The sequence below is a fragment of the Montipora capricornis genome, chromosome 8, assembly GCF_036669925.1.
Source record: "Montipora capricornis isolate CH-2021 chromosome 8, ASM3666992v2, whole genome shotgun sequence".
NCBI classification, from domain to species: domain Eukaryota; kingdom Metazoa; phylum Cnidaria; class Anthozoa; order Scleractinia; family Acroporidae; genus Montipora; species Montipora capricornis.
The window spans coordinates 17,232,270-17,259,769 of record NC_090890.1 but is presented as its reverse complement, the minus strand read 5'-3'; the positions used below and the strand labels follow the sequence as shown (position 1 = coordinate 17,259,769).

Here is a 27,500-nt window from a genome sequence, read left to right as displayed (position 1 = left end):
AATTTAATTGTTTTTTTACACCAGTAAAAGCCTAGTAGTCACACGGGTCACTTAATTTAAGAATTACGTTATCCACGGCTTTGTTTAGTACGGTGGTTATGTCCCTACCAATGAAAGTTGCAACGTCGATACATTCCATGGATGACATAATGACCTTTTATGTATTTAATACTCGCTTCGAATCAACCCCTTAAATACCACAGAAAGGCAATATATTTTGTACTAAAAAAATGGAATATTCATAAAATTTTAAGTACATTAACGTTTTAACAGCTTTTGGCGAATACCTGTAAACATCATAAGTTGCGTGATTCGAAGTACCACTGACTATATGACCGAATAGAAATTTGGGACTGCTCACCAACAAAACTAAATTTTATCAGTTTTCTTACCACTATAGTCGCAACGTAGAACACATTTCACAGCAGTCCTTGTTGATTCACTGATGACTATAGAACCAAAATCACTTGATCAATCTGTAGCACAACAAACTGACAACAACGGCTGCACACAAAGGTATTGCGCCATTACTTATAGCCGTTGTCAAATCTCCGATTGCACCATCAGTTGTGAAATCTCCGATGACGTAATAGTCTTAGCTTGCTTTCTTAAAAGTCACGATTACATGTTTCAATAAGACACAAAAAAATATATATTTTGTTGTAAATAAAAAGCGGAGTATATTCATAAAATTTTAAGTACATTAACGTTTTAACAGCTTTTTGGCGAATAAACATCCTAAGTTGCGTGACTGGAAGTCCCACTGACTATGTAGCCGAGTGGAAGTCTGGTTCAGCTCTCCGACAAAACGACAAAAAAAAAAAAAAAAACCGATTGCAGAGCAAGGACCCCGCTCGGCCCATGGAAAACAGCGTGACCTAGCCCCTTTAAGGAGCTTTAGACATTCTTCGTTGGGCATGTCTTGCTCAATATTTTCAAGGGCACATCTGGCTGCCCTACGTTGTACTTTCTCCAAGGTATTGAGTCTTTTTCAAGGTGCGGACACCAGACTGGAGAGCAGTACTTGAGAATCGGACGTACTAGGCTATTATAAAGTTTTGAAACCAGCTCCAGGTTTTTAGGACCCACCGTTCGTTTTATGAATCCAAGCACACTGTTTGCCTTTTTTGCGCATTTGTTGGCTTGCACACTCCATGGCAAATTCGAAGTAATATAGATTCCGAGATGCTTAACTTCAGATACAGCTTTCAACTGGTTACCACATAGATGATATTGAGGACTTGAATAATCATTCCCTTTAGAAATGTGCATCGCTTCACATTTATCAGAGTTGAATTTTAGCTGCCAGTCATTGCTCCAAGATTCCAGGCGAGTAAGATCTTTCTGTAGCTCCTCTACGTCTTCCTTAGTGTCCCTGAGTACACTATACACCTCCATATCATCTGCAAAGCGCTTAAGAGTTTTGTGTTTGACATAATATTTCTTAGTAGGCGAAGCATAAGCTTGAATACTGCGGATACTTTGTGGACTTACTTTTCATAAGCTTTCGAGCTCTCCTGAGCTCTTGGTCACATGACTGGTGTTGTTGGTGACGTCATCCTCGGAAGTAGGCGGGAAATTCGAAGGTTTCCGAGTGGCCCCCCTCCCTCTGTTCCTGAGGAGGTTGGTCCAGATGGGGGACAAGTTGTGGCGGCCTCCGTCCTTGTTGAGTGAAGGGCATAGAGTCCGAATGTGGATGGCTTCCTTCACACCTCTTTCAAACCACCACGGTTCAACCTCCAAAATCTCTGCGTTAGCAATATCGATGAAATGTCCCGGTTCAGTAGTGTGTATGTGCCTGGACACCTCGGAAGTAGAGGAGCTGGGGCGTCTGTGCTCCATGAATCGGGCCTTGAACGACCGTTCTGTCTCTCGTACGTAAGCTGCCGGGCAATCCTCACATGGAATGTGGTAAACTGGACCCGTGACTTGGAGTTTGTCCAGTTTGTCCTTAGGCCTGACCAGTAGTTGCCGTAAGGTATTAGATGGTTTGAAGTAGGCTGGGATGTTGTAGCCTTTCAGGATTCTTCTCAGTTCTTCAGAGAACCCACGGATATACGGCATGACGACCGGGTATTTCTTCTTGCTGGTGCCGGATGATGGTAGTTTCGCGGCTTGACTTGAAGGCTTTTGTTCCTCAGCGGGCTGTTTAGGGTCTTTCAGAAGCCAACTAGGGTAACCACTGTAGCTCAGAGCAGTCCTGACATGATCAATCTCCCCTTCTCTGTCCTTGGGGTCAGTAAGTCCACAAAATATCCGCAGTATTCAAGTTCATGCTTCGCCTACTATCATCTTCCCGGATAGATGAATCTTCACAGTACTATAATATTTCTTGAAATATCATTAATATAAATGAGAAATAAAATAGGTCCCAACAGGGTTCCTTGGGGTACTCAAGACAAAACGGAAGTCCAAGATGAGTGATGTCCCCGCAGAACGACGCGCTGGTATCGATTGGTGAGAAAGCATCTAAGCCAAGACAGGAGGGAACCTTGGATACCATATGCGTGTATCTTTGTCAAAAGGCGTTCATGTGGCACCGAATCAAAGGCTTTTGAAAGGTCTCAAAAGATAACATCTGTCTGTTGTCAAGCCTTTCTTTCTCTTGCGGGCCCAATCGTAAAACGAAGATAACAATTGAGAAAGACAAGATTTCCCTTTCAAGAAGGCAAATTGCTCCGGGATAAAGACCTCGTTTGTAATCCAAAACCAAACAAGCTGCTGTCTTACTATCATTTCACACCCTTTGCACACCACTGATGGGAGTGATGGGACTGAGTGGGTGATAGTTCTTTCGATCGTTTTTTGCACTTTTCATATGCAAAGGAGTAATGTCAGCCAATTTCCAGTTATGTGATAACATGCCTGATGCAAACAACACTAAGTGATGGAGCCAAGGTTCCAGCGCATTTCGTTAAGATCATGGGATGTATACTGTCCGGGCCAGGAGATTTTCGAGGTTTCAACTCGCTTAGAATCTTGCTAACATCTTTAGGTGAACAGGGTAGAAGACTAAGATCCTTGATTTGATAACTTGTTAAAATGATGGAAAGTTATCAAAGTTTTCGGCTGTAAAAACGGAAGCAAAATATTCATTCATGCACTCAGCAATGTCACCTTCGTTTGTTAGCACGTTGCCGTTGTCCAGCTTTATGACAATTAGATCATTAGATCCTTTACGCCTGGACTGCACGTAATTCCAAAAAAGCTTGTGTTCGCTATTATCCGGCATATTGTTAGCCAATTTATCGAGGTACTCCCAGCGGGCCTTGGTGCATTCTTTCTTCAACAAATTACTTGCCTTTTTGTAAGTGGACCACGACTCATCATTACTACTATTTGTAGCTTTTTTGTACAATCGCTTCTTTTTCCGTACAAGTTTAATTATCTCAGCTGAAATCCAAGGGGCCCGGCGATTTTTCTTCTTTCTCTGTTTTGAAATACACTCGTCAACGGCTGTAAAAAATAAGTCGGTCCTCGCACTCCAAACTTCTTTCACATGCCATGGAATGTGTTCGAACAGTTCATTTAATATATAATAGCGTAACCAGTCAGCCTCGTTGAAATCATAAAATCCTCCCTCTTTCAGATGATTTCCGATGATAGGGGTGAAAATAAAGAAATAATATTGTGATCCGAAATTGGTTCACCAACCTCGACGTCACAAATCACATCACTATTATTATTCAAGGCAAGATCAAGAATGCTGTCTTTTCTTGTAGGTTGCAGAACCATTTGAGTTAGGAAATAATAATAATAATAATAATAATAATAATAATAATAATAATAATAATAATAATAATAATAATAATTGGAGTTATGATTTTCGCTGACTAGATTCCATTTGTGCTTGAAAATGCAGGCTAAAAGTACCAAAAGTAGCGGAGTCTAAAAACGCGTGGCCATTATCACCATTGTGTAACCTGAGAAAATGGATTTTATAGCATGCAATAAAAAATATAATGGGTAGCACAATCAATGCGACATATGCGCAGACTCTGACTTTTGACTGACTTTCCACTGCTTAACATCGTTATTTCTCAAAATAAATTCATAATAGTACTGAGTTTGAAGACCATCCCAAAGTAAGGATAATAGTATTTATGGAAGGAAATGCAAATAATGCAATTGCAAGTTACAATGTTATTGTCGATAAAGGGCTACAAAGTTTGAAATAATACCACTCAATCGAGGTTCTGATACTTGCCAAGGAGTCATGTTCATACTGTTTTCCATATACCTTTCCAGTCACCAGAATAAAATGAATAAAAGGTTATTATCCAATTTTGAAGGTGACATTCTGTCAGAATTCTTTCATTGAATAAGGTGGTTTTTGAATGAACTCGACAAATTTGGTGAAATACGAATTCATTTCCTTTCCTCGGTTATTGGTGTCTTTGCTCTTCAGTGAAAATATCAGCTTCTTGAACAACCAGCGATTCTTTTGGTTTGTTGATATATTCTTTTTTTTCTCAGTTTTGACCTCAAAAGTAATGCATTAGAAAAAATTGGGCTCAGACAGGGGTCCATCAATGCAGGAAATAGCCGGAAATGGCGTCACTTGCATAATGGGAAGCATAATGACATAATGCATAGTGGGAAGGTCGGGTGTAAAACCGTCACATAAAGAATAGCTTCTCTGTAATTTGCTTCGCTATGTTTTCTTAGTATGGCATGGTATAAATGGGGATACATATAGGATACTTTTACATGGCTGTGACTGGATACGGATTTTATCTTCAAATGCTGATAGTATCAGCACAAAAAGATAAAATTCGTGTCCTCACACAGTCATGTAATGTTCTGTTTATTATATAGATACTGATGAAATGTCCAGATTAAAAGCAACATGTAAGAAGAAAAAGGTGGTCACCGACCTCTAAAACACGCATGTTTTGTGAACAGAAACTAGATATGAAAGTCACGATAATGTCAAATTTAGGCATATAAATGTTAATGTGGTCGAAAACAATGATATTAGAGCACAAAAGTATGCTTTAAAGGGGAAGCTCGCTTTTAATCGGCTTATGGACACAAATGTCTTCACATGTAAACGATTAAAATATCTTCACTGCTCGCAAGGAAGATATGATTTTTAGCAAAAAGGAAAATCCTATTATTTCATCAGTATCTATATAACAAATGTCTTTCTTGTACAGTTTTAGATAATATTGTAAATTTCGTCAATATATTACAAGCCAATGGTACTGGTTTTAATAGTCAAAGGTTTAAATATAAGTAACAGCAAACAAGAGGATGCTTTACTTTCCTTATTAAACAAAGTAGCAATAAAATAAAACTTATAATTTAGATGAAAGTGCTTCCACCATCTACTATTTGATCTCTGGGTTGTGTAGGTTGTAGCTGAACCATTACCATGGAATGGTGGTCTGGTTGGTATTAACTCATTTGGATTTGGTGGTTCCAATGTTCATGTGATACTGAGGTCTCCTAGAATGGTGAAAACCAAAGTACCATCGAAGCCTGTCCTACCAGTTGTGATTCCTGCATCAGGACGGACGAAAGAAGGTGTCAAGAAACTACTCCTACTTGCAAGAAACAACGTAGAAAATGCAGATCTATTGTCTCTGTTGATTGAAATTTCAGCGACACCACTGGCCACATTTCCCTACAGGGGTTATGCTATCATTGGCAGTGAGAACATCATTGAAGACGTTGTGGCTGTGCAGCGTAACAGAAGGCCTGTCTGGTATGTATTCTCTGGTATGGGAACACAGTGGAAAGGCATGGGAGAGAAACTTATGCAGATTCCTACATTCCGTGATTCAATACACAAGTCTGCTGGAATTTTAAAGGAGTATGGACTTGACCTGGTTAAGGTTATAATGGACAGCAATGAAAAAACCTACAGCAACACTATCAACTCATTTGTTGGTTTGGCATCCATTCAGATTGCATTAGTTGATTGCTTGACAACTTTAGGTGAGAAATATTTGGGATAAGTTGTAATGGTTTTACATTACATGACACACTACCATTATTATCACTATGTCAAGATGGCATCAGTTTAATACACAACGTGTTTTCCTTGAACGGTTGGGTAAGTGGAACGGAAAAATTATTTGAAACACCCTATGGCAGTTTTAAGCATGGAGCATTGGACGTTGTATCAACCAGCACTCTTCGGTCTCACCACATTGTACCGTGCAGCGGTATTTTGACTAGCAGTTAGGTGATACTATTTCAGATATCACATTACGATAAATTGGATCAGTAGCACCCTAAACGCAAAGTCTTTTTCCTTTCTGTGAATCCTTGAGCTTCTGCTACAGATCATTTAGTAACGCTAGTTAAATAATTCGATCTTGCGTTTTATTGGAGGTGGAACAATATAGCAGCTGACACGGCAGTCAACTGTATGTTTGTATATCGGCTGAGTATAGTTGAGAGATATATTTTTGTATTGTCATTTTTCCTTCAGGAATAACCCCAGATGGAATAGTTGGTCATAGTGTAGGAGAACTTGGCTGTGCATATGCTGATGGAAGTCTTACCGGCAAAGAGGTCATCATGGCTGCTTACTGGAGAGGTAGGCTCCGAGTAATTCCAGATAACCGTGTTATTTACAGGATTTAAGGGAAAGTACGTGCAACTAGTTTACAGTCTGCAACTAAAGAACTGATTGTCATGTTTTCTATCCAGATCCTCATATTAATTATCATAGTTTGATGTGTCATGAATTGTTTGCCTTTTTTCGTCAATGTTCGACTACTGATGTATAGTAGCTTTACCCACCTCCCTTCTGCTGTGTGTCCAAAACTGGAATAATGGTATAGTGTTTACCTATGTGTATTACTAGTGAATGTAATGTAAGAGATTGTTTGTAACTGTCTCAAAACCTAAATGGTGGACTGCTATTGTAGGAGTTCAAGAGAATGAGGTTTCGCTAAAAGCAATTGAATAAATAAATACACACAAACGCATCGACTGTAAATGTTGAATATTACTTTTATTTTGAATTGACTAAGTCACTTGCTTCTTAGGTCGATGTGTTCAGGAAGCCAGACTTCCACCAGGAGGTATGGCTGCCGTGGGTCTAACATGGGAAGAAACTAAGAAGAGGTGCCCAGTAGGAGTGAATCCTGCTTGTCACAATGCTGTAGACACTGTTACAATCTCTGGCGATGCTGTTGCTGTCAACAACTTTGTGAAAATGTTGAAAGAAGAAGGTATCTTTGCTAAGGAGGTCAATACTTCAGGAGTTGCTTTCCATTCCACTTACATGGCTATCATAGCTCCAGCACTCAAAGATGCCTTGATGAAATGCATTGTTCCAAAGAAAAGATCAAGTCGGTGGATCAGCACCTCCATTCCTGAAGAGAAGTGGGACACTGAGCTGGCAAAGTATTCGTCTTCAGATTATCATGTTCACAACTTGGTCAGCCCAGTTTTGTTCCAGGAAGCTCTTTCGAAGGTCCCTGGTGACGCTACTGTTATTGAAATTGCCCCTCACTGCCTTCTGCAAGCCATTCTCAAGCGCTCTCTCAACAAACAGACCATCATCATCCCTCTGATGAAAAGAAATCATCCAAACAACCTCGAATTCTTTTTGTCAGGTCTTGGCAAATTGTACTCAAGTGGCATCAACTTCGATCCTACACCAATCTCATTGACAAGAGCATCTTTCCCCGTTCATGTTTCTACCCCTTCCATTGCTCCACACATGGAATGGGACCACTCCCAAGAGTGGGATGTTCCTATTTCTACCGATTTCCAGTTTAGCAGCAACGGTGAAGCTGGAACATGTTGCAACTTTGATATTGATATCTCACCATCTTCATCTGATCAGTACCTTGAAGGGCATTGCATAGATGGACGTGTCCTGTTCCCAGCTACTGGTTATTTAGTTTTGGCGTGGAGGACCCTGGCAAAATCGGTAGGGCTTCTTTTAGAACACACACCAGTTGTCTTTGAAGATGTTACCATTCATCGCGCTACCATCCTACCAAAGATGGGAACTGTAACACTAACAGTCCACGTAATGCCAGCTTCAAATAAGTTTGACGTCTCAGAGGGAGAAAGCTTGGTGGTTACAGGAAAGATGTTCCTTCCAGAATTACCAGTGCTGACTGAAGCCTTCAAGGATGTTCCTTTAGCTGAGGAAGATGTCCACTTGACAGGAGATTGTATCTACAAAGAGCTGAGGTTGAGAGGATATGATTATGGACCTACCTTCCAAGGAATTTTAGGTGCAAACAGCTCAGGTACGTCTTGGAGTAAGGCCCTTCCATTATCTAATGAAAAGCCAGATTCAAATAGTTCACCTGTTCGAATCCTAGCATTGAGAATAGATTTTTTTTGGTTCCTGTAAGAAAATGTCCTCAAAAATTGAATTGATAGCGCCCATTTTACACCAAAGGCAACTTTGAACAGATCCCTATAAAGTGGTTATTTTTTAATTGTAGGAACAAAAGGTGAACTGAAGTGGACGGGTGAATGGATTCCCTTCCTAGACACCATGCTCCAAATGTCAGTCTTGAGGCTTCCTGGACGGGGACTGAGGCTGCCCACAAGGATACGCTCATTACGAATCGATCCCTCAATCCACTTGGAGAAGGTAGAAGGTGGATCCTGTGAGATCAAACTTGATCCCAACATGGCCATGGTTGTAGCTGGAGGCGTAGAACTCCTAGGTGGGCACCTAAAGTAGTTATTATTTTCTCGTACCTCACATTCTTAACGATCTGCGTATACTGGTCTAGTATACTTTCATTTACTGTTTACTGAACTGCAAGCTGCCCTTTCAACATGCTTTATTGCACAGTTTACGTTTCTGCAGTATTTTTTGAAGTCTGCACCAAGCCCCAGTTGTTGAAAGGTCGGATATCTTTATCCAGTGGATAAGTTTCAAAAACTCATCAATAATTTATGAGAAAAACAGCCTATCATGTCACCGATAAAACGTCACGTTCAAGAGCATTAAATACTCCTCATTAGAATTCTCGATATAAAGAATAGCAATGACGCCCGGCTTGTTTTACTTGTACGCTAATATCTTCCTTTCACATTTTGCACCATTGTCTGGACTCCAGAGGGACACTCATGTGGACTCTCCTACGTTTTTGTTACACAGTACATAAAATATACTTCATGATTTTCTTACACACCTTTTAACGACATGTGATTAGAGTGTGCATATTCACAGTTACGAGGAGAGATTGAAACCGACGGGGCCAGAGTGTTAATGTCTAACCTTTTATGTTATTGTTATTTGTAAGGACTCCATGCCACAATAGCCCCTAGGAAACAAGACAGCCAACTTCCAGTTCTTGAAAAGTACTCCTTTTTTCCTTATGTTGACGAACCAACCTCTAAACAGTCAAGAATAAATGATGTATCCAAGGATAATTTCTTCAGTGCCATACAAGATGGTCATGGCTTGAAGCTCATGTTGGACATAGTCATCGAAAATCAAAGTGGTAATAACTTTAAAATCTGCGAAATTGGTGCAGCAAAAGGCAAAGTTTTTGCGCATGCTGTCCCGTTGATCAGTCTTAATCCCACGATGGACCTAACCTACATAGCCACCGACCAAACAGATGATCTAATTTCATCCATAACAGAATCTTCACCTGATGATAATGTGGAGATAACTATATGGGACATTTCCAAGAACCCTCCGGGTGGACTGAAGAAATGCGACCTTGTTATTGCTTCAAATCTCATCCATATGACATCTAATGTTACTGGTGCCTTGGATAACATCAAATCAGCTCTGAGCCCAAAAGGATTTGTACTTTTACACGAACTTACTGCGAGTTTAGAGACTCTAAACTCATCATTTGGGAAGCATGCCTCCACCACCGATATTGCAGACCAAAAGTATTTCCTGACTGGTGAAAAGTGGGTAAAGGTTTTGGAAGCTTGTGGACTCAGTGTTGTGTCACTCAAGAGAGTTGGATCGGTCTCAAGTCTGCTCCTTTGCAGATGCACCAACACAGCACACGAAGAGCCAGTCTACGTTGATGTGGACAAATCATTTGAGTTTGTGCCAAAGCTTCAAACTGCCCTTTCTCTGAAAGGCAATTCGTCAATCTGGCTTTGCTCTTTTACAACGTCACCGTCTGGGATTATTGGCATGACAAATTGCCTTCGACGAGAGATAGGTGGGGAGAGAATTCGATGTCTCCTGGCCAGCCCCGAACAAAAAGAAAATGTGATGATGCAGTTTGATTCATTGACAAAATTAGACTTGGTCATGAATGTCTTCAAGGATAATAAATATGGATCATACAGGTTAGTACTTGTTCGCGTACTTCCAAAGGGTTCTTTTTGTTTTCCTTTCCTTTGTCGGTCATCATTGCAACATTGAACCAACAAGTATGCAAGACGAAACACATTCGTTACGTGAATGACAGAATAAAGGCAAGGAAAAACCCGCGTAACTCTCCTTAAACTACCAATAATTTAGAACTATTTAGGCGCACCGAAGAAATTTCAGATGACTCGGTTGCCGAGATAAACCTTTCCACCACATGCCATATTGATCACTTTCTTTTCGTAATTTTCTTTAAATGCCCTGCGAAACTTTGCAAAGCCAATAGTTGTCTTACTTTAGAGTTGAGCTAGCGAGAGGGATGAGGTCAGAAATAATATGGAATGCAAAATAGTTTTCTGTGTTTTGCATAGATCCATGCATCTAATGCCAACTTCTGTACCGAGACATTTTGGTAACTATCTGTATGTTGTCCACCCATTAAAGCGCTACTATGATCAAAAAATCAGTTCCTTTTTTTTTCAGATTTTGAAAGTAACACTTGACTGGCAAAATTTTGACCTTTGATTTTTATCCAAAGGCTGTTTACTCTGAGTTTTGGATTTCACGGTCCGCCACTACTCACGTTCAGAACTGACCGGTTGGACCTCAGAGGGTTGGATCAAGGGAAAAGTGACGTCATTGATTCACTAGCGTAAAATTTCAGCATGAAACATAACTTATTATATATGCAAAACATAACTTTAAAAGTCTGAAAACCCGAAACTTCCGCGCTGCATTTTAATTGAGCCGCCTATACATGTATTGCATTCTTAAACTAATGAGTGTTATCTCCTCGATCCATCCCTCTTAAGTCTTTAATAGTTAGTAATGGCGGACCATTAAAAAGGAAAATTTCAGTTAAAATAGACAGGTATCTTTTTTAAATCAAGGTTTAAAACTTGGGCCATTTACTGTTTAGTTAAAGCAGTTTTGAAATCTAAATACTATAGTAGCCCTTTAAAAGCAAAATCGGCTTGAGAGAAAAGGAAATATTTGTTTTGCAACACTAAACTTAAACGTTTGCTATAAATATTGAGGTTAGGTTTAAAGAAACAATTCAGATAATAATAAACTAAGGACGCGTTCGCTTGACCCTATTCCGGAATAAGAATACGTGGAATGATGATTTAAAAAGGTATGTCTGGCGTTTTGAAGCAACAATAATAAACGTGTGTTTAACATAGCATTTTAGCAGGTGTTTGACAATTTTAATGTGAATCTCCGTAAAAACGAAGGATTTCTAACTTTTATTCATGTATTCCTATTCCGGAATGTGGTCAATCGAGCGTACCCTAAGAAGACGTTTGTCCACGAGAATGAACTACCCGTAAAATTCCGAAAATGAGCCCCGGGGCTTATATTTTTCAAGGGCATTTTTCAAGGGGCCTATTTTTGAAGGGGCTTATCTACGGAGGGAAACTTGAGTTTCTGAATCGATTGGGCTAGCCTTATAGTTGGAAGTAAATTTACCGTTTTTGCTTTGTTTTACTTTGTGTTTGAGGGCAATTTTCCAAGTACAAGCTCCCTGGGGGCTTACATTTGAAAGGGCGATTTAACGGAGGGCTTTTTGCGTTACCGCTTTTGGGGGGCTTATATTTGGAGTGGCTTATACATGGAGGGGCTTATTTTCGGAATTTTACGGTATATTTCAAGTGACAAATTGAATGAACTGTGCAAGCTACGCAGACAGGACATGAAAGATAAGAAACACATGAAAGTTGCTAGTCTTGTGGATAATTGTAGTACAATATTTGTCATTTGAAGGGGGCCCGACTTTATGCAAATGCTGTCAGTTTTACCAGTCAGAAAATTAACTTCTTTATTTTTCTTGTTATTGGAACTACATTAGAAGGACACAATGTAAAACAAGGAGCGAAGATAACACGCGATGACTCAAACCAAGGAAAGAGAGATCCGAGTTACAAGTTACGTTTTTTTTTCAAAAGTCACGACTTATATGCGAATGTGAAATGTGAATATTGAATGGTATTGGAAACTGTATATCATTACAGCCCATATACTGATGTTAAATGGCACAAATTTCACTCATTTTAGTTACTCTCCTTTTTGTTGAAAATACAAGGAAAGCAACAAGTGCATGAGATTAAATAGTGAATCACGAGTCCCAGTAGCTGTAAGAGATTTAGTTTTTTTCTGTCACATGAAGAAGAAGTCTGCAATCGAGAATTCTCAAATTTGCTGGTTTCGATGAAACAAATGTTTATATTTGAAGTCCGGTCTTTAGACAAAAAAGAAAACAATCCTCGTACTTGTCTGGACACTTTAAGCAATTGTCTATTATAAAAAACGGAAAAATTTGGGTGGATTATATCTCTCTTTCCTTAAAGATATGCAGGTCTAGGAGTAGTTGGTAGACATGGTTGGCTGGAAAGTGGATGTGGGGCCTTGTCAATCTCAGACAGAGGGAAATGATGCAATCACAGCTCTTTCTGATTCTTTTACTTAGCGGCTTCCCTGGAAGCGGGTTTACGGCTTTCTTAAGATCAATTCTGCTTCGTTAAGGAACGCCTTGGAGGGATCTCTCATTCAGTTTCTCCATCACTGTACCTTACTTCCATTCTTTCTTTTCAGCATACCGTGGCCTAATAAATAGCACAGCATCACCTGCCTGCGAAGGGTCTCAATTGCAAAAATTGCCCAGTTCTGTAAAGAAGGTTCTTTGCTGGACTTAATTGAATTTTCGTGGACACTGTATTCCTTTGGTCAGGTAGAGCTACAATCTCAGTCACAAACCTACTCTTTCCCTATTCAATGTTGCAAAGAGTAAGGCGTTTTTCCAGGAATCCCGAAACTTTTCCCGCGTGAAATATTGACATGGTGGAGGAGGGTTCTAAGATGGCTTGGTGCCGGGATCTTTTTGACGGGGATTATAGAAAAGTATCTGAACCGGCTTTCTTGGAATTCACAAAGATCCTCTTCTTCTTTCACTTCCGTGGCTGCGGCGCTGACTGCTTTTACGGTAATCAACATCCCCTTCCATAGAGAACTTCAAGAAACCCGGAGTGACGACCTGTGGTCCAGCATCTTTGTCTTTATCTTAGCTTAATTTGCCTTTGTTTATATTCTTTTCACCCTTCATAGGTCAACACGTGATTCTTGATGCCCCGCGTCATGCCATGACATTTGGCACTCTCGCTTGCTCTTGACGACAGCCACTTGAGGGAGTTGTAGAGTCCTGTGAGTAGTTCATCTCTTGCAGCTCTTGAGACAACCACACATCCATCTTAAACGCAAAAACAATTGCCAGTATCTCTTTCGTAATTTGCGCATGACAGGACTCGGTGTCTGTTACATCCACCCGGGAATAATGAACTTTCTAAACCACTTTCATTGCTGTCGCAGTGCATTTCGATGATTTCACGATTTGCTTTTACTGGGCCGTCAAAGGAGACGATGCAATGAGTTCTTTCATCATCATCATCATCATCATTTCCTTTATTTATACACGATAAGGTTAAAAATCAAAAAGCTTGTGGAGTCGTGTAAATTATGGGATATAACTTAAAGTGGTATAAGACATGCACCTTCAATACAAGTTTTGACCATAATATTATTAAGAAATTAAAATCTGCTACCGTCGTGCAAATTTGGAACAGGAATATACAAAAACTTCTAAATAAATAAAATACACACAGACGTCTTCAGCATCCTGGGCATGCCTAAGGAGCGACTGTACTGACTGAGCTCGAAAATGTAGTTGCTTACTCGGTGAGGGGCCCCAAAATTAATAAGAGACAGTGACCTATAGTATGGTAGCTCTTTAAATGATTCCGTTTCAAAAAAATAAGTGTTAAAAAGAGGGACAGTAACGTTATTTCGTCCACTGAGGTCGCAGGCCCTGCACAATTTATTCACAAGGCGAGATAATTCGGGAGGTCCTTCACCGCTGAATTTCTTATGGTATGTTACATTAACTTTAGTTAGATTAGTTAGATTGACTACTTTTAAAGTTATTAATTTCAAGTATTCTTTATTATATTTTATTGTAATTATTAGGAGTAGTTTTGGTTGTAAGGCGCATTTGATCATATTCAGATGTTAATTTGCGCCTAATAAGTAATAAATTATTATTATATTATTATTATTAGTTTTTATCGATAGTTTAGCGTATTCTATTTGGTGTATTTACTCTGGCTGCTCTATGATGGAGCATTTGTGAAACGTTTAGTTGCTCCACCTTTACGCAGCCGTCCCGCACTAGGGGAGGATAACTTTAAAGTAAAAATCTACGCATCTATACATCTTAAGCCTCGTGTTACTGCTTTTTAAACAAAGGATTCGTCGCGTAGATGTGAGGTTTAAGATGTGTAAGTATTGTTATTCAAATTTCAGCCCCATTTATGCAATGGGTCCATAGGGGTCTACTGAAAAGAAAACTCCTTTAAAAAATGTTCAATTCGTTTTTAAAAGGGTGATATGACCAGGAAACCCCAAGAGGCATTATTATTAAGGACATACAAAAATGCCAGTTTTGGTTTTGGCATAGTCTAGTACTCATTAACTGCTTTATATTTAGTGTCGAAGAAAACAACAAAAAGGGCGTGTCAGTGAAAGTGAAGCTATTTGCTATCACGTTTTAAAATTTCACGGCATAATTTACAATATTGCAACAGTCTTTTGCAATCTTTTGCATTATTGCAACAGTCACAGATCGGGTAGCAAAAACTTTCCCTTTCAGGGGCCCTTGCCTTTTTGAGGAAAACACCATAATACTCTTTGTTTGTCTCCCGAAATTTTGCGCAAGCATTGTTTTTGATTTCTCTTTCGCCCATTGTACGTCCCAAGAGAAACTGGAAACAATGCTTATGCAAAATATGGCGGAACAAATAAAGATTATTTTGGTATTTTTCGAAGTGGCCGATTGGCGACCAAGCAACTCAGAGCCATGTTGATGAATTGTGGTTTAATATGTGGTTGCTGTGTTTCACTTTCAGGCACGTTCTGATGGAAGACTCAGATGTTAATGAAGAAACTGAACACGCATATGTGAATGTGCTAACGCGAGGGGATCTCTCCTCATTACGATGGATTGCGTCTCATCTGAAGTATGCACCAGAAACACATGGCAACACAGAGCAGTGCACAGTGTACTATACATCTCTTAACTTCCGTGACATCATGCTTGCTACAGGAAAACTGCCTCCAGATGCTCTCCCAGGAGATTTAGCACACCAAGACTGCATTCTAGGAATGGAGTTTTCGGGAAGAAACAAGAAAAATGAGAGAATAATGGGATTGCTTCCTGCACAAGCCTTGGCCACCACTGTTATGGCAGATCAGAGGTTTACTTGGCAGGTGATGTTTCATTGACAACTGAACATAGATAAAGTTGGAAAACCACCAGGTTCAAACCTGTAACCTTCACGGATAGTTTGCCCGCACGCAGTATTATATCAAATTGGCTGACTGCTTCAAATTAGTTTACACTTGCACAATTTCTTTCCAATTTAATGTTCACAGACTTTAAGACCATAGCTAGTTTAGCATACCATTATTAAAATCTTTATGTCAATTTTGAAGATTGAATCCCGTGGCACTGTGGTGAAATTATGATTAAATATGTTAAGAGGTCCTTAGTGAGCAATTCGTTGTCATTTTACGATTGATTCACGAAGAAAAAAATCCAAAACTGCAGTGTTAATAAATAAATGGTGGTATATGTAATACAAATATTCCTCTTGATTACTGTAAACTGTATGGTTGAATTTCTCCATTTAAATTACTTGGGATACGATATTGCCGCTCCTAGTTGGGTGTGTGGAAAACGAAAAACCTGAAAACGAAAATTTCCCAGAGAAAAAACTTATCAAGCAGTGAATAGCACATCGCGTCGTCAGTCCTGTTGTTTTCCGTTTGCCCACAGTGGCCGGTAAGCGATTTTAGGTGAATTACTGCGGAGTCTTAGTTTTCCACATACCCTGGCCGGTATGTGCAAAACGAAGACCCTGGGATGATTTCCCTGAAATTATTTACATTTCATTGTAAACAAAGAGAAAATAACAGAAATTCACTGTTTTGCCATTTACTGTTTGATATATTACATTTTTACGAGGTTTTCGTTTCTGAGCAAATCTGAGAAGACAAATATATGTTATTGAAATTGAATCCATTTGAAACTCGGAAAAAAAAAATGCGAGTTCCAGGTGGGATTTGGGCCCACGACGCTCCTTGATCGGATGCTCTAACCACTGATCATGGAGGGTCGTGGGTTCAAATCCCATCTGGAACTCGGATTTTTTCCGAGTTTCCAATGGATTCAATAAAGTATGTCCTCATTTTCCACTTACCAGCCTGGGTGTGAGGAAAACAAAGACCCTGCTGTAGTTAAACTTAAATGCTCACCATTCACATTTAGAGGATGCCAATAGGAATGACGATTTGTGCAATTTACTATTTGATAAGTTTAGGGGACCTACTCTTTCCAGGTTTTCCACACACCCCTAGCATCTTATAAGCATAACCTTTTTCTGCTTCAATAATTCTCTACACTTGTCCGAAAGATATTTGGTTACTTTAAAAAATATGCCTTTTTTTGAAGACAAACTACTTTGCTATCTTGTCATGTTTCTAGGTCCCTAAAGACTGGAGCCTGATGCACGCAGCTTCTGTGCCAGTAGTGTATTCCACAGCATACTATGCCCTGATTGTTCGTGCCAACCTGCGAAATGGAGAATCTGTACTTATTCACTCAGGTTCTGGGGGCGTAGGTCAGGCAGCCATCTCTATCTGCATTAAGATGGGCTGTGAAGTGTTCACAACTGTAGGAACAAAGGAGAAAAGAGAGTATCTGATCTCCACTTTCCCAGATCTAAAACCTGAGAACATCGGCAACTCAAGGGACATGTCATTTGAGCAAATGGTTAGCAGGGTTTTGAAAAAGCTATTTATCTAAAGTTAAACCTAGTCTCTGATACTCCCTCTAGCCAATGCGATCCGAGCAGCAGTTTTTTGTCAAGTAAAGGCCAGATCTATTCGACCAGACGGAAGCAACCATGACAATGGAAATGTCACTTGAACGTCATTTACCTATTGCCAGGATTAGATAACTGTCTTTGGTTTAAACTCAGTCAACGAACCACAGAGGTTGCGTGTCTCCATTCGAAAACGTTCTTTTTAAACGTGCAAAAATGTCATCACCTGAAATGTTGGTATGTTCCCAAGAAAAGAAAAATGCAAAAGAGTTGTTGTATCCCATGAAAGACCTTCTTTAAGAGATACTGAAGCAAATGTAGGGTCAGAAAGGGGCCCGAAAACGTATCGAGGCTACTGAGATAGCCACGCAAGAATCTCGAACTAGACTATGGATAAGATCACGCTAGATGTGTGTTAGTGAGGTAGGCCCTAGCGTTTGTGATCAGGTTTTATTCTGGAACTATATGTCGCGAATAATCAAGTCACCAGTCTGGTTTTTGCGAAGCGCATTTAATTAGATGTATATAAACGCTTAATTTTAACTTGGGATTTTTCTATCTTTTTATCTTATGTAGGTAATGCATGGAACAAATGGGTGTGGTGTCCAGGTGGTACTCAATTCTTTAGCGCAGGAAAAGTTGCAAGCTAGTTTGAGATGTCTAGCTCGTCATGGCCGCTTCCTGGAAATCGGAAAATATGATTTGTCTAACAATAGTCCCCTAGGGATGGCTCTGTTCCTAAAGAACGTGGCTTTCCATGGAATCTTGCTAGATGCCATCTTTGAAGAAGATAACCCTGAATGGATACAAGTCTCTCAACTACTGACAGATGGAATCAAGTCAGGTAAAGTGGTGACTGCAAACTTAAATGCATAATGCAGAAAGTTTTAAGCTTCGTATAGTTTGCTTGAATATGTGCGTATGAACTATTGGCCGTTTTAATCAACATTCAAGTAGCCAGTGAGGTCCACAAAGAGCGCGAAACTAGAGCGAATCGATGATTTCTGCTGTTGTTTGTGTTTTACTCTATCAGGCGCTGTGCGACCTTTGAAAACCACAGTATTTGACCGAGATGAGATCGAGCCAGCATTCCGATTTATGGCCCAAGGCAAACACATTGGCAAAGTGGTCATTCAAGTGAGGCCCGAAGATCAAACTAAGTCAGTGGTCAAACTTGTAGCGCATGCACGTAGCATTTGTGATCCTTGTAATAGTTATGTGGTGACTGGAGGACTTGGCGGCTTTGGTTTGGAACTAGCTCATTGGTTGGTGGAAAGAGGTGCACGCAATCTGATCCTTACAAGTCGCCGTGGTAAGAAAATACATACTAGAGTTTTTGGCAAAATTTAGTGAGTCACCACTCTACTTAAGACTGTTTTGGTTTTCACATAAGCGGCTAAAAATATTTTTTCAAATCAGATTCTAGACATGCAAATGTAAGTTCGATACTCCTCTTCTCGTTTTCGGTATTGCTTGCAGTTGTTTATTCAGGGTTATTTCAAGTGCTGATCCCGGCAGCCAATCGTGAATGCACTGTTGGCCCGCATAGGTCGTAAATGAAAAAAAAAGGATTAAATCTTGTACTAGACTTAGTTAAACTTGACGACGTTTCGCCCGAAACCATCGGACTTCATCAGGTCAATGGCGGAGTCGTGACTTGTCATGCAATACGCGTGACTAGTCACATGAGAGACGGAATGTTGGGTAGCAACTCGTCCCCTGCATGTGATAGTTTGAAAAGGAGGCCTCCCTTCTTGTTTAGGCTGTGTGCCTCAACCCTCTCCCAAATAGCCTCTTTCACCCCTCACTCCAACTACCGTTCTTCCTGGTCCAAGATAGCTACCTCAGGGGAGATTTGATGCCCTGTTGTTTTGGCATGGGTGTAGACTGCGGCGTTCTGGGCCTCGTGGTACGTAGGTTTGGTGTGTTGCGAGAATCGTTGGCCAAGGGGCTTGCTTGCTTTCACCGATGTACGTCTCATTGCAGCTTGGGTGCGCGCATTTGATGCTGTATACGACACTGGAACGCATTTTCTTTGCGGTAAGGTCTTTGACATAGACCAGTTTGTCACGTAAAGAGTTAGCCGGTTTGAAGGTCGTGGTGACGCCTACTGGTTTCTGGGCTTTCTTAGCTCTCTCGCTTAAGCCCTGGATATAGGGCTCTCTCTCGAACGGGAGTGCGGGGTGGTGGAAGATCTTCCCTGATCGCTTTCTGCTGCCTTCCGGAAAGGCCATTTTGGATAGCAACATTTCCAACCTTTCCCGAAGGCATCGCCAACATAGGAAACCTCCTCATTAATGTCACTCTGATTGGTAATGACGCTTCAAACTATCACATGCATGGGACGAGTTGCCACGCAACATTCCACGCCGTCTCTCATGTGACCAGTCACGCGTATTGCATGACTAGTCAAGACTCCACCATTGACCTGATGAAGTCCGATGGTTTCGGACGAAACGTCGTCAAATTTAACATAAGTCTAGTACAAGATTTAATCCTTTTTTTTTTCAGTAATACCTACTACATGAATAATCTTCACAGTTCATGGGCCTTAAATGTTCAGTTCCTCAAGAGCAGTGCAACTATTCGGATGTTTATCCGTCACAGGCTACACAGATCTCAAGCAAATAGATTCTTTTGGCGAGTGGGCCGAAGACCTTATGCCTTAGGACAAAAATTTCGAAAGTGATCGTTCCGATAGCCCTCGGGTCTCATTATTGCACACGATAGGGCATGCAGTTCCCGGTGTTATGGTCTGTCTTCTGTGATGTATCATGGTTGGGAGGGTAAATGCTCGGAGATATTAGCTACACCAAGCTACTCTAAAAATCTGAGGGTAAATAAAGATATATGATGATATGATATGATATGAAAACCATGATATTTTATTTGCTAGATGTGGTTGAAACGCCCTTCATTCTTTAGAGGCTTTTATTTGACTGACCCAAATCCTTGCGTACTATCCTACCTATCCATTCCCTTTGTGAGATCTTACTTTACATTTAAAAAATGTTCTTTCCCTCACCTGAAACATACATACATCTTTAGGTGCCGCGAACAGAAAATCGTAAAACGCCAGTATTTATTAGATTAGATTAACCTTAATTAGACTCTGCGTTTATGGAGTATGTGAACATCTATAAGCGGATTTCATTTCATATAAACTGATTTTGTTTGCTTTCTAGGTATTCGTACTGGTTACCAGGCTCGTCGAGTCAAAGTCTGGGAGGAAATGGGTGTCAAAGTCCTGACATTAACAGATAACGTGGGAATAAAAGAAGGAGCCAGGGATGTCGTAAATAAAGCGCGTAAACTGGGTCCCTTGGGCGGAATCTTCCATCTGGCTGTGGTGCTGACGGATGCATTGTTCGAAAATCAAACAGTGGAAGCTTTTGAAGCCGTTAATAAGCCCAAATACTGTGGGGCTGTGTACCTTGATGAAGTTACGAGACAAACGGATGTTGCACAGCATCTTCACTGGTTTGTGATGTTTTCATCAGTGTCCAGTGGTCGTGGAAATGTTGGACAAACCAACTATGGATTTGCCAATTCTGCTATGGAGAGAATATGCGAGGATCGCGTGAAGAGCGGTCTGCCCGGTCTAGCTATCCAGTGGGGGGCTATTGGAGATGTTGGCCTCATACAGGTGCGGCATCTTGACCAGGATAATCTTTTCTGACGTCATTATTAAAATTTTGAATCTCTAAGTCAACGCCTTACGAAGATTACCTGATTTAGCAGGCTTTAATTGTTAGAGGTAGCAGATTATGAGAAGCAATTTCAATGTTCAGTGCGATTTCTTAGAGGATTATTATGAAAATGATGAGCTTATACTTATGAGGCAAACTTTTTTCACAAAGATTCTCTGATAGTTGGATCTTGAATAGTGCTATACTGTCCCACCCTAGCGAAGTGTTTTTTTACATGTCTGCAATTTAAACTGTTCTTTATTAAAAAAGAAAAAAGACGATTGACTTGGCGGTTAAACACAGACCCATCGTAACCTTTACATCAGAGCATATTTCAGGAGCTTTCCTTTAGTGTGGCTTCCGCTTTGTCAATTCAGGACTGAAGAGTTTGTTGTTAACATGAGTATCATGTGATTAAATCAAGAAAAGTTCTAAATCTAGAACGTTACTCAAAGAGGAAAGGGTCCTTTTTCTGAAGCAAACTGTTAAAGGATATCTTGTTTATGCAACAGGACACAATGGGTGGTTCAAATGAGACGGTGATTGGTGGGACACTTCCACAGCGCATGAGTAGCTGCTTGAGTGTGCTGGACAGATTCCTATCACAGGAACACCCAGTTATGTCTTCGTATGTACCGGCATCCAAGATAACGAGCAAGAGTGACAAACAATCTGGGTCTGATTTGGTTGGAGCTGTTGCGCATATTCTCGGAGTTAAAGATGTCTCGACCATAAATCCGGACACGACTCTATCAGATCTTGGTTAGTTGCAGACAGTACAGTTTCGGCCTTCTGGGCCTCATAAGTGCAGTGCTGATGTCTAGGAGGGAGGTTAAGCTTAAAAAGCCACCCCAAATGTCCCACACATGTGGTACATCTAAGCCATGCCAGAGTGCTCAAACTAGCGAGCAAGTGAGCATGCGCAATTGCTAGCGGCAATGACTCATCCTAGTAGAGTGCTCAATTTGGACATAAAAGCAAAAGCTTTCTAAAGCCAAAAAGCTATATCTAACTGCAGACAGTACTCTTTCGGCCATATATACTTTTGTGTATGAAGAAGGCTGGAAATCCAACGATGTAGTCACTAGCCAGTAGCAGTGAACTACCACTGACTGATCCTTTTGAATGAAAAACATATGTGCCGTGAGTGGGAATCGAACCCACGTCCCCCTGGTTACTAGTCGGGTGTGCTATCCACTGCACCCTCATGACAACCCTGCTGGCGACAGAGCAGTCAGTGAAGATACTGGTTAGCAGCCGGTGAATCCCGTGGCTAACCAGTATCTTCACTGATTTTTCGGACAATCTTTCAGCCTTGGGCATTATCCTCCAATATACCAGCCGCCGTAAGGGGTTGAATATCTGTAGTGGTTGACCAAACGATAAACTCCCAACAGAAGGATCCAAAAGGATGCACGTTGTCTCCTCAGTTAGTATTTAAAGTTGCATATAAACTGGAGAGGAAGACAAAACTTCTCCAAGGTCCAGAAAATTTAATAAAGTGATCAATCAGCCAAATTTATTAAATTTCCTGGACCTTCGAGAAGTTTTGTCTTCCGCTCCAGTTTATATGCAACTCTCTCTCTCTCTCTCTCTCTCTCTCTCTCTCTCTCTATATATATATATATATATATAGTCAGTTAAGTATATCCCTTGAGCCAACAAAGTATCACCCACAGGAGGATCGCAAATGGATTCACAGTCCAAGTTGAGGAGAAATTGAGAGAAAGTTACGGGAAACTCAGCACTGGACAACTTCTGGGGAAAACTGTAATTGCCCTGAGCGGGATTTGAACCCACGTCCCCCTGATCACTAGTCGGGTGTGATGACCACTACACTATCAAGACAACCATGCTGGCAACATGGCTGATTGATCACTTAATGTGTCACTTAATGTGGGCCAGTTTTTCTATGTGATAACGCTGAATCATTAAGTGATCAATCAGCCATGTTACCAGCATGTTTGTCCTGATAGTGTAGTGTCATCACACCCGACTAGTGATCTGGGGGACATGGGTTCAAATCCCGCTCAGGGCAATTAAAGTTTTCCCCAGAAGTTGTCGAGTGTTGAGTCTCCCGTAACTTTCTATATATATATACATATACATATAAAGTAGAGTGATATAAAATAAATATCAAAAAGTGTCAGTAGTTTTTTTTATAAAAATCACAGGCGTTTCCGGTGTAGAACCCTTCTTCAGTGTAACCGTTGGGAATTTTTTATTCCCTAATGGCACGTTACATTTGATTTTCGCATAATGCTATTCTAATCCCTTGAGGCAATTTAGAGGAAAGTAAGTAAAAGACATCACACTCGTTTTACGGGAACGAATTTAGTCCAAAATCGACAATTAATGGTATCTGTAACTTCTCCTTCCTTTTCGTAATAGATCATGTACAATTATTGACACAGCATGCCAATATTTTTTTTCAGGTTTAGATTCCCTCATGGGAGTTGAAATCCACCAAACCCTGGAGCGCGATTTTGACATTCAGATGAACATGAAAGACGTGCGCCTACTTACTGTACACAAAATGCGAGAACTGACCAGCACGAGCAGTTCCGCATCCAAACTTGAAGAATCCGAGAAAGTCGAGCTCCCTCTCCCAATCATCGGCAAACATAACATCGTTCCCTTGAATGATGTTAAGAATAACCAGAAGCCTATGTTTATGATTCATAACATCAATGGCACTGTAGATCCATTGCGCACTCTCGCCAGCAACCTGTCTTGTCCAGTCTTCGGCATACAGTACACCGTCACATCACCCAGGGATTCAATCCACTCTCTCTCTACCAGCTACATTAAGTGTCTTCGAGAGACTTTCCCTCAGGGCCCTTATCGTTTAGTTGGCTACTCGTTTGGAGCATGTGTGGCAATCGAAATGGCTCTGCAACTTGAAGAAACAAAAGAAGTTGATAGCTTAATTCTACTTGATGGTTCCCACACCTTTGTGGAGGCACGTTCGACCTGGCACCGAGAAAGGCTTATGACTAAGAAAATTGGTGATTGGGAACCAAGTGTTTGGGCCGAAATAATTGGATACTTGGTTACTGTGTACGCAAACGCTGTGGAACAAGATAAGCTGCTGGAAGATCTTAGAAATGAACCATCCCTTGAGAAACAAGTGCAAAAGACAGCTGCTGCAGTGGTGAAAGCTAAGCCAGCACTAGAGGAGAACGCCGTTGCAACGTTTATCGCGAGTTTTTTCGCTCTCTTGCGCATGGGTGAGGAGTATAAACCAGCATCTCGTCTCCATATCAGTGTGCATCTCATCCGCGCTAAAATTGTGGATGTGTTGGGAAAGAGCCTTGGAGACGACCTTAGTTTGCGCGAATTGTGTGATGGTGACTTAACAGTCAGTTGGGTGGACGGGAATCATGAAACATTTATTGAAGGGAAGTCTGCTTTGGAGACAGTGAACATTATGACAAAGACTTAAAGACAAATCGAAAGCTGCCATGAAAATGGATGAAGGCATTAGAAAAGCAGAAATGAAGTAAAACACGATGGAAACTGGTTCTGAACAACAGCGTGCTTGACGATTTTCGAATATGGAAGACGTCTTGGTTTAATTGCAACTCAGTATTTATTTAAGTATGAAAGCGAAATTCTGCATACGCGGCAATATGATTAGTTTTTGAAAGTGGATAGAATTGTTCCAATCTCGTCAAGACGTGATGATACGCGATGAATCAGAGCTTGCTTAACTAATGCCATTTCTTTAGAATAGAATCGTTTTATTCGTCATACTTTTGTAATCTCGAATCTGAAGGACCTAAGAAAGAAAGTTGAGTGATTAGTCAGGTACCTTGTTTCCTGCCGGCAAAAAGAGTAACTCTCTTTCACAGGTCATGACCGTCCACTTATGTGCTCCTTTGTATTAAGTAAGGACCTCGACCTGTACCAGGGTTTGGTCCTTCTCATGGTGTCGGGCTAAGTAGTTTTTATTCACCCGCCTCGAGTTTTCGTTTCGTTGGGTTGTTTTTATTAGTTAAGAGATTAACAGGGATAGGTTTACAACGCCAAGAATGTTTTTTTACTTATTTTTGTTCACAAGGGATTGATAAGTATTTAATTAGAGTAATACCTTTAAAAAAAACTCTTGTTTTCTATAGTTTAATAAACAGGGAATAAAAGATTCATAAACGACATATTTCTTGTTGTTTTTGCTATTGTACTTTACTTTACACACAGGCGTTGCTTCACACTATCAGGATAGTAATAACAAACAAATTCTCGTGCAAGAATTTACTGTTGTAAGGAATGGTCTTCTTTAGCGATTTCAAAACTGAAGTCAATCGGCGGTTCAAAACGTTTAACAACATCAAGTACTGCGAATGATGAATCCTCAGACAAAGCCAGTTAGTCTATCCTAGAAAGAAAAGAAGCACAATGGTAGAAAACGCATTTCGAGGACTTCAATTACGTAGTTAAAAGTCTAAACACTTTTAATTCCTTATTTTTGAAGATTCTTTCCTTTCTTAGTAAGATTGCGTTAGTCGTTATCCAAAAAGGACCTTCAATGCTAAACTTGTATCATTCATTGTAGATGCTGGTGGTTATGAATAAATTTCTCTGGTCGGCAACTCAACAATTTCCCACTTGTGGTAGAGATGAAAGCTTCTAGGGCTTACCTAATTAAACTGTACAATAGCGTGCAGTTCACTGGCGAAAACGACTTTGAACGTTCGAATGACGTGCTCTTGGCTTTTTACTGCTTTGTTTTTTATTGCACCACGCACCGGTGGCTTCGGCATCGGGCTGTCATGCGGGTTGTCGCGGGTTCGAACCACGGCCGGATCAACACTCAGGATCTTAAAATAACTGGGGAGAAAGTGCTGCCATTTCTTTGTAATTTCATCTATAAACCGTAGACCCCGTCTCACAAATACCTTCTATGTTTATAAGTTCCCTGTAGGGGATGTAGTCCCCAGTGTTGTGGCTGTCCTGTTCTTTGCAGCAGAAGTGGCCGGCTTGGCAGTGATGTCTCTAAAAAGGCTTACGGTGTATGAGGCCACCTAAGGCAAAAAAGGGACTTTGCCGAGTGCTGGAACATGTAGCTGTTGATGTAATGCGCGCTTCATATTCTGCGGAATCTGGCGGGTAGCCCTAAGAGAAGAAAGCCATCTTCAATTAAAATAAGGAAATGGAGGATCAAGTACAGACGGACAATTGCAAGGAGATACTCGCGAACGAAATTTAATCTCTGGGGGTAGGCTTAGTTTTAGGGGGTTCTTGGTTAAGTTGCGTTATGTTAGCTTTAATGATGAACTTTCGTTTGATTAAAAGAAAGTGCAAAATTAGAGTTGGGAGGTTCGAAGCCAGTGTGGGTATGTATTACGTAGATCTTTAATTTTAAAGCACCCCAAACGAACAAAATTGGACATTCCATCCTGCTCATCAGTGGTTCTTGGGGCATGGAAAGTTTATTCGTCTATCTAATCTCAATATTCACAAGGCCACGGTGATGGATGGTATCCCAGGCGCAAGAATTCTCCAGAGCTGTGCCAGGGAGTTTGCCAAATCTCTTAACTTGTTGTTTAATTGTTTGCTTTTACATAGTAGACTTCCATATTTCTGGAAAAGGGATAACATCTCTCCTGCACAAGATTGGCGACAAAGAGCAAGTTACCAACTATTCCCATCCATTCCTGCAAAATGTTTGAGAAGGATTGTTCATTATGCGATTTATGATCATGTGACACCATTCCTCCCTAATTCTATCACTGATTGGCAGCACGGGTTCATTAGAAAAAGATCTTGCGTAACCCAATTTCTCCAAGTGTTTGAATGAGGGTGTTTCTTGACTTTGCTAAAGCGTTTGATCGAGTAGCTAGGACATTTCACTACAGAACTTATTTAATTTTGTCATTGGCGGTTCCCTCTTAAATGGTGTGCAGATTACTTGTCTGATTATTATCAGAATCAGCATTGATAGCCAGCACTCTTCCTGGTCTAGTGTTACGTTAGGAGTTTCCCAGGGATCTATTGGGTCCTCTTTTTTTCTTTATCTTTACCATACTGACGTTGTCTGTTCTGGTAATACCATTGCCCTGACGACTCTGGTGATCATGCATTGTTTCAAGAAGACCTTAACAACCTTTGGACCTGGAGCACATCATAGAAAACAGATTTTAATATTAAGAAATGCAAAATGACGAGGATATCCAGAAAAGTGTAACCAGTAGAGACTGATCTTTTTCAACTTCACTACACAGACAAATGCAATGCATTAGGTTTATTTTGGTTTCTTTCGGCCTCGCACCAGCGGGAGGCATGAACAACCTAACTACCCGATTACCCGATAACCTGTGACACTGTCGGATACGAAAAACCAAAAAACCCTGTGGGCAACAAAAACTGGAAACGTATTCTCTTGGGAAACTAACGCAGCGGTGTCATGCACCCATTTTAACCCACAGAGCGCGGCATGAGCAGAACTACAAGAGCTAGTCGATTCTAATAGGTACTGTAAATAAAGGGCCAGCCTCTGGAAAGGGTATAATTTGCCCTCAACGCGAGGCAAACTCTTTCTACATGTTAAATGCTCGCGTGTAACCGTTTACAGTACCTGCAGCGCTGGACATGGAAACA

The 27,500-nt window shown here is 40.6% G+C and overlaps 1 protein-coding gene across 2 annotated transcripts in view; it reads left to right on the top strand.

The window, feature by feature from the left end:
- Positions 1-25,057, top strand: part of LOC138014432 (fatty acid synthase-like) — a 47,710-nt gene extending 22,653 nt beyond the window's left edge. For both annotated transcript variants that reach the window (XM_068861497.1, XM_068861499.1), the window contains exons 4-15: positions 5,358-5,943; positions 6,443-6,550; positions 7,005-8,225; positions 8,427-8,654; positions 9,240-10,257; positions 15,235-15,595; positions 16,872-17,159; positions 17,788-18,055; positions 18,245-18,523; positions 20,397-20,857; positions 21,413-21,662; positions 23,336-25,057. In XM_068861497.1, the coding sequence (XP_068717598.1) occupies positions 5,358-5,943; positions 6,443-6,550; positions 7,005-8,225; positions 8,427-8,654; positions 9,240-10,257; positions 15,235-15,595; positions 16,872-17,159; positions 17,788-18,055; positions 18,245-18,523; positions 20,397-20,857; positions 21,413-21,662; positions 23,336-24,345 (6,078 nt within the window). In that variant the 3' untranslated portion in view covers positions 24,346-25,057. The remainder of the gene's footprint in view (positions 1-5,357; positions 5,944-6,442; positions 6,551-7,004; positions 8,226-8,426; positions 8,655-9,239; positions 10,258-15,234; positions 15,596-16,871; positions 17,160-17,787; positions 18,056-18,244; positions 18,524-20,396; positions 20,858-21,412; positions 21,663-23,335) is intronic.
- Positions 25,058-27,500: the final 2,443 nt, after the last annotated feature.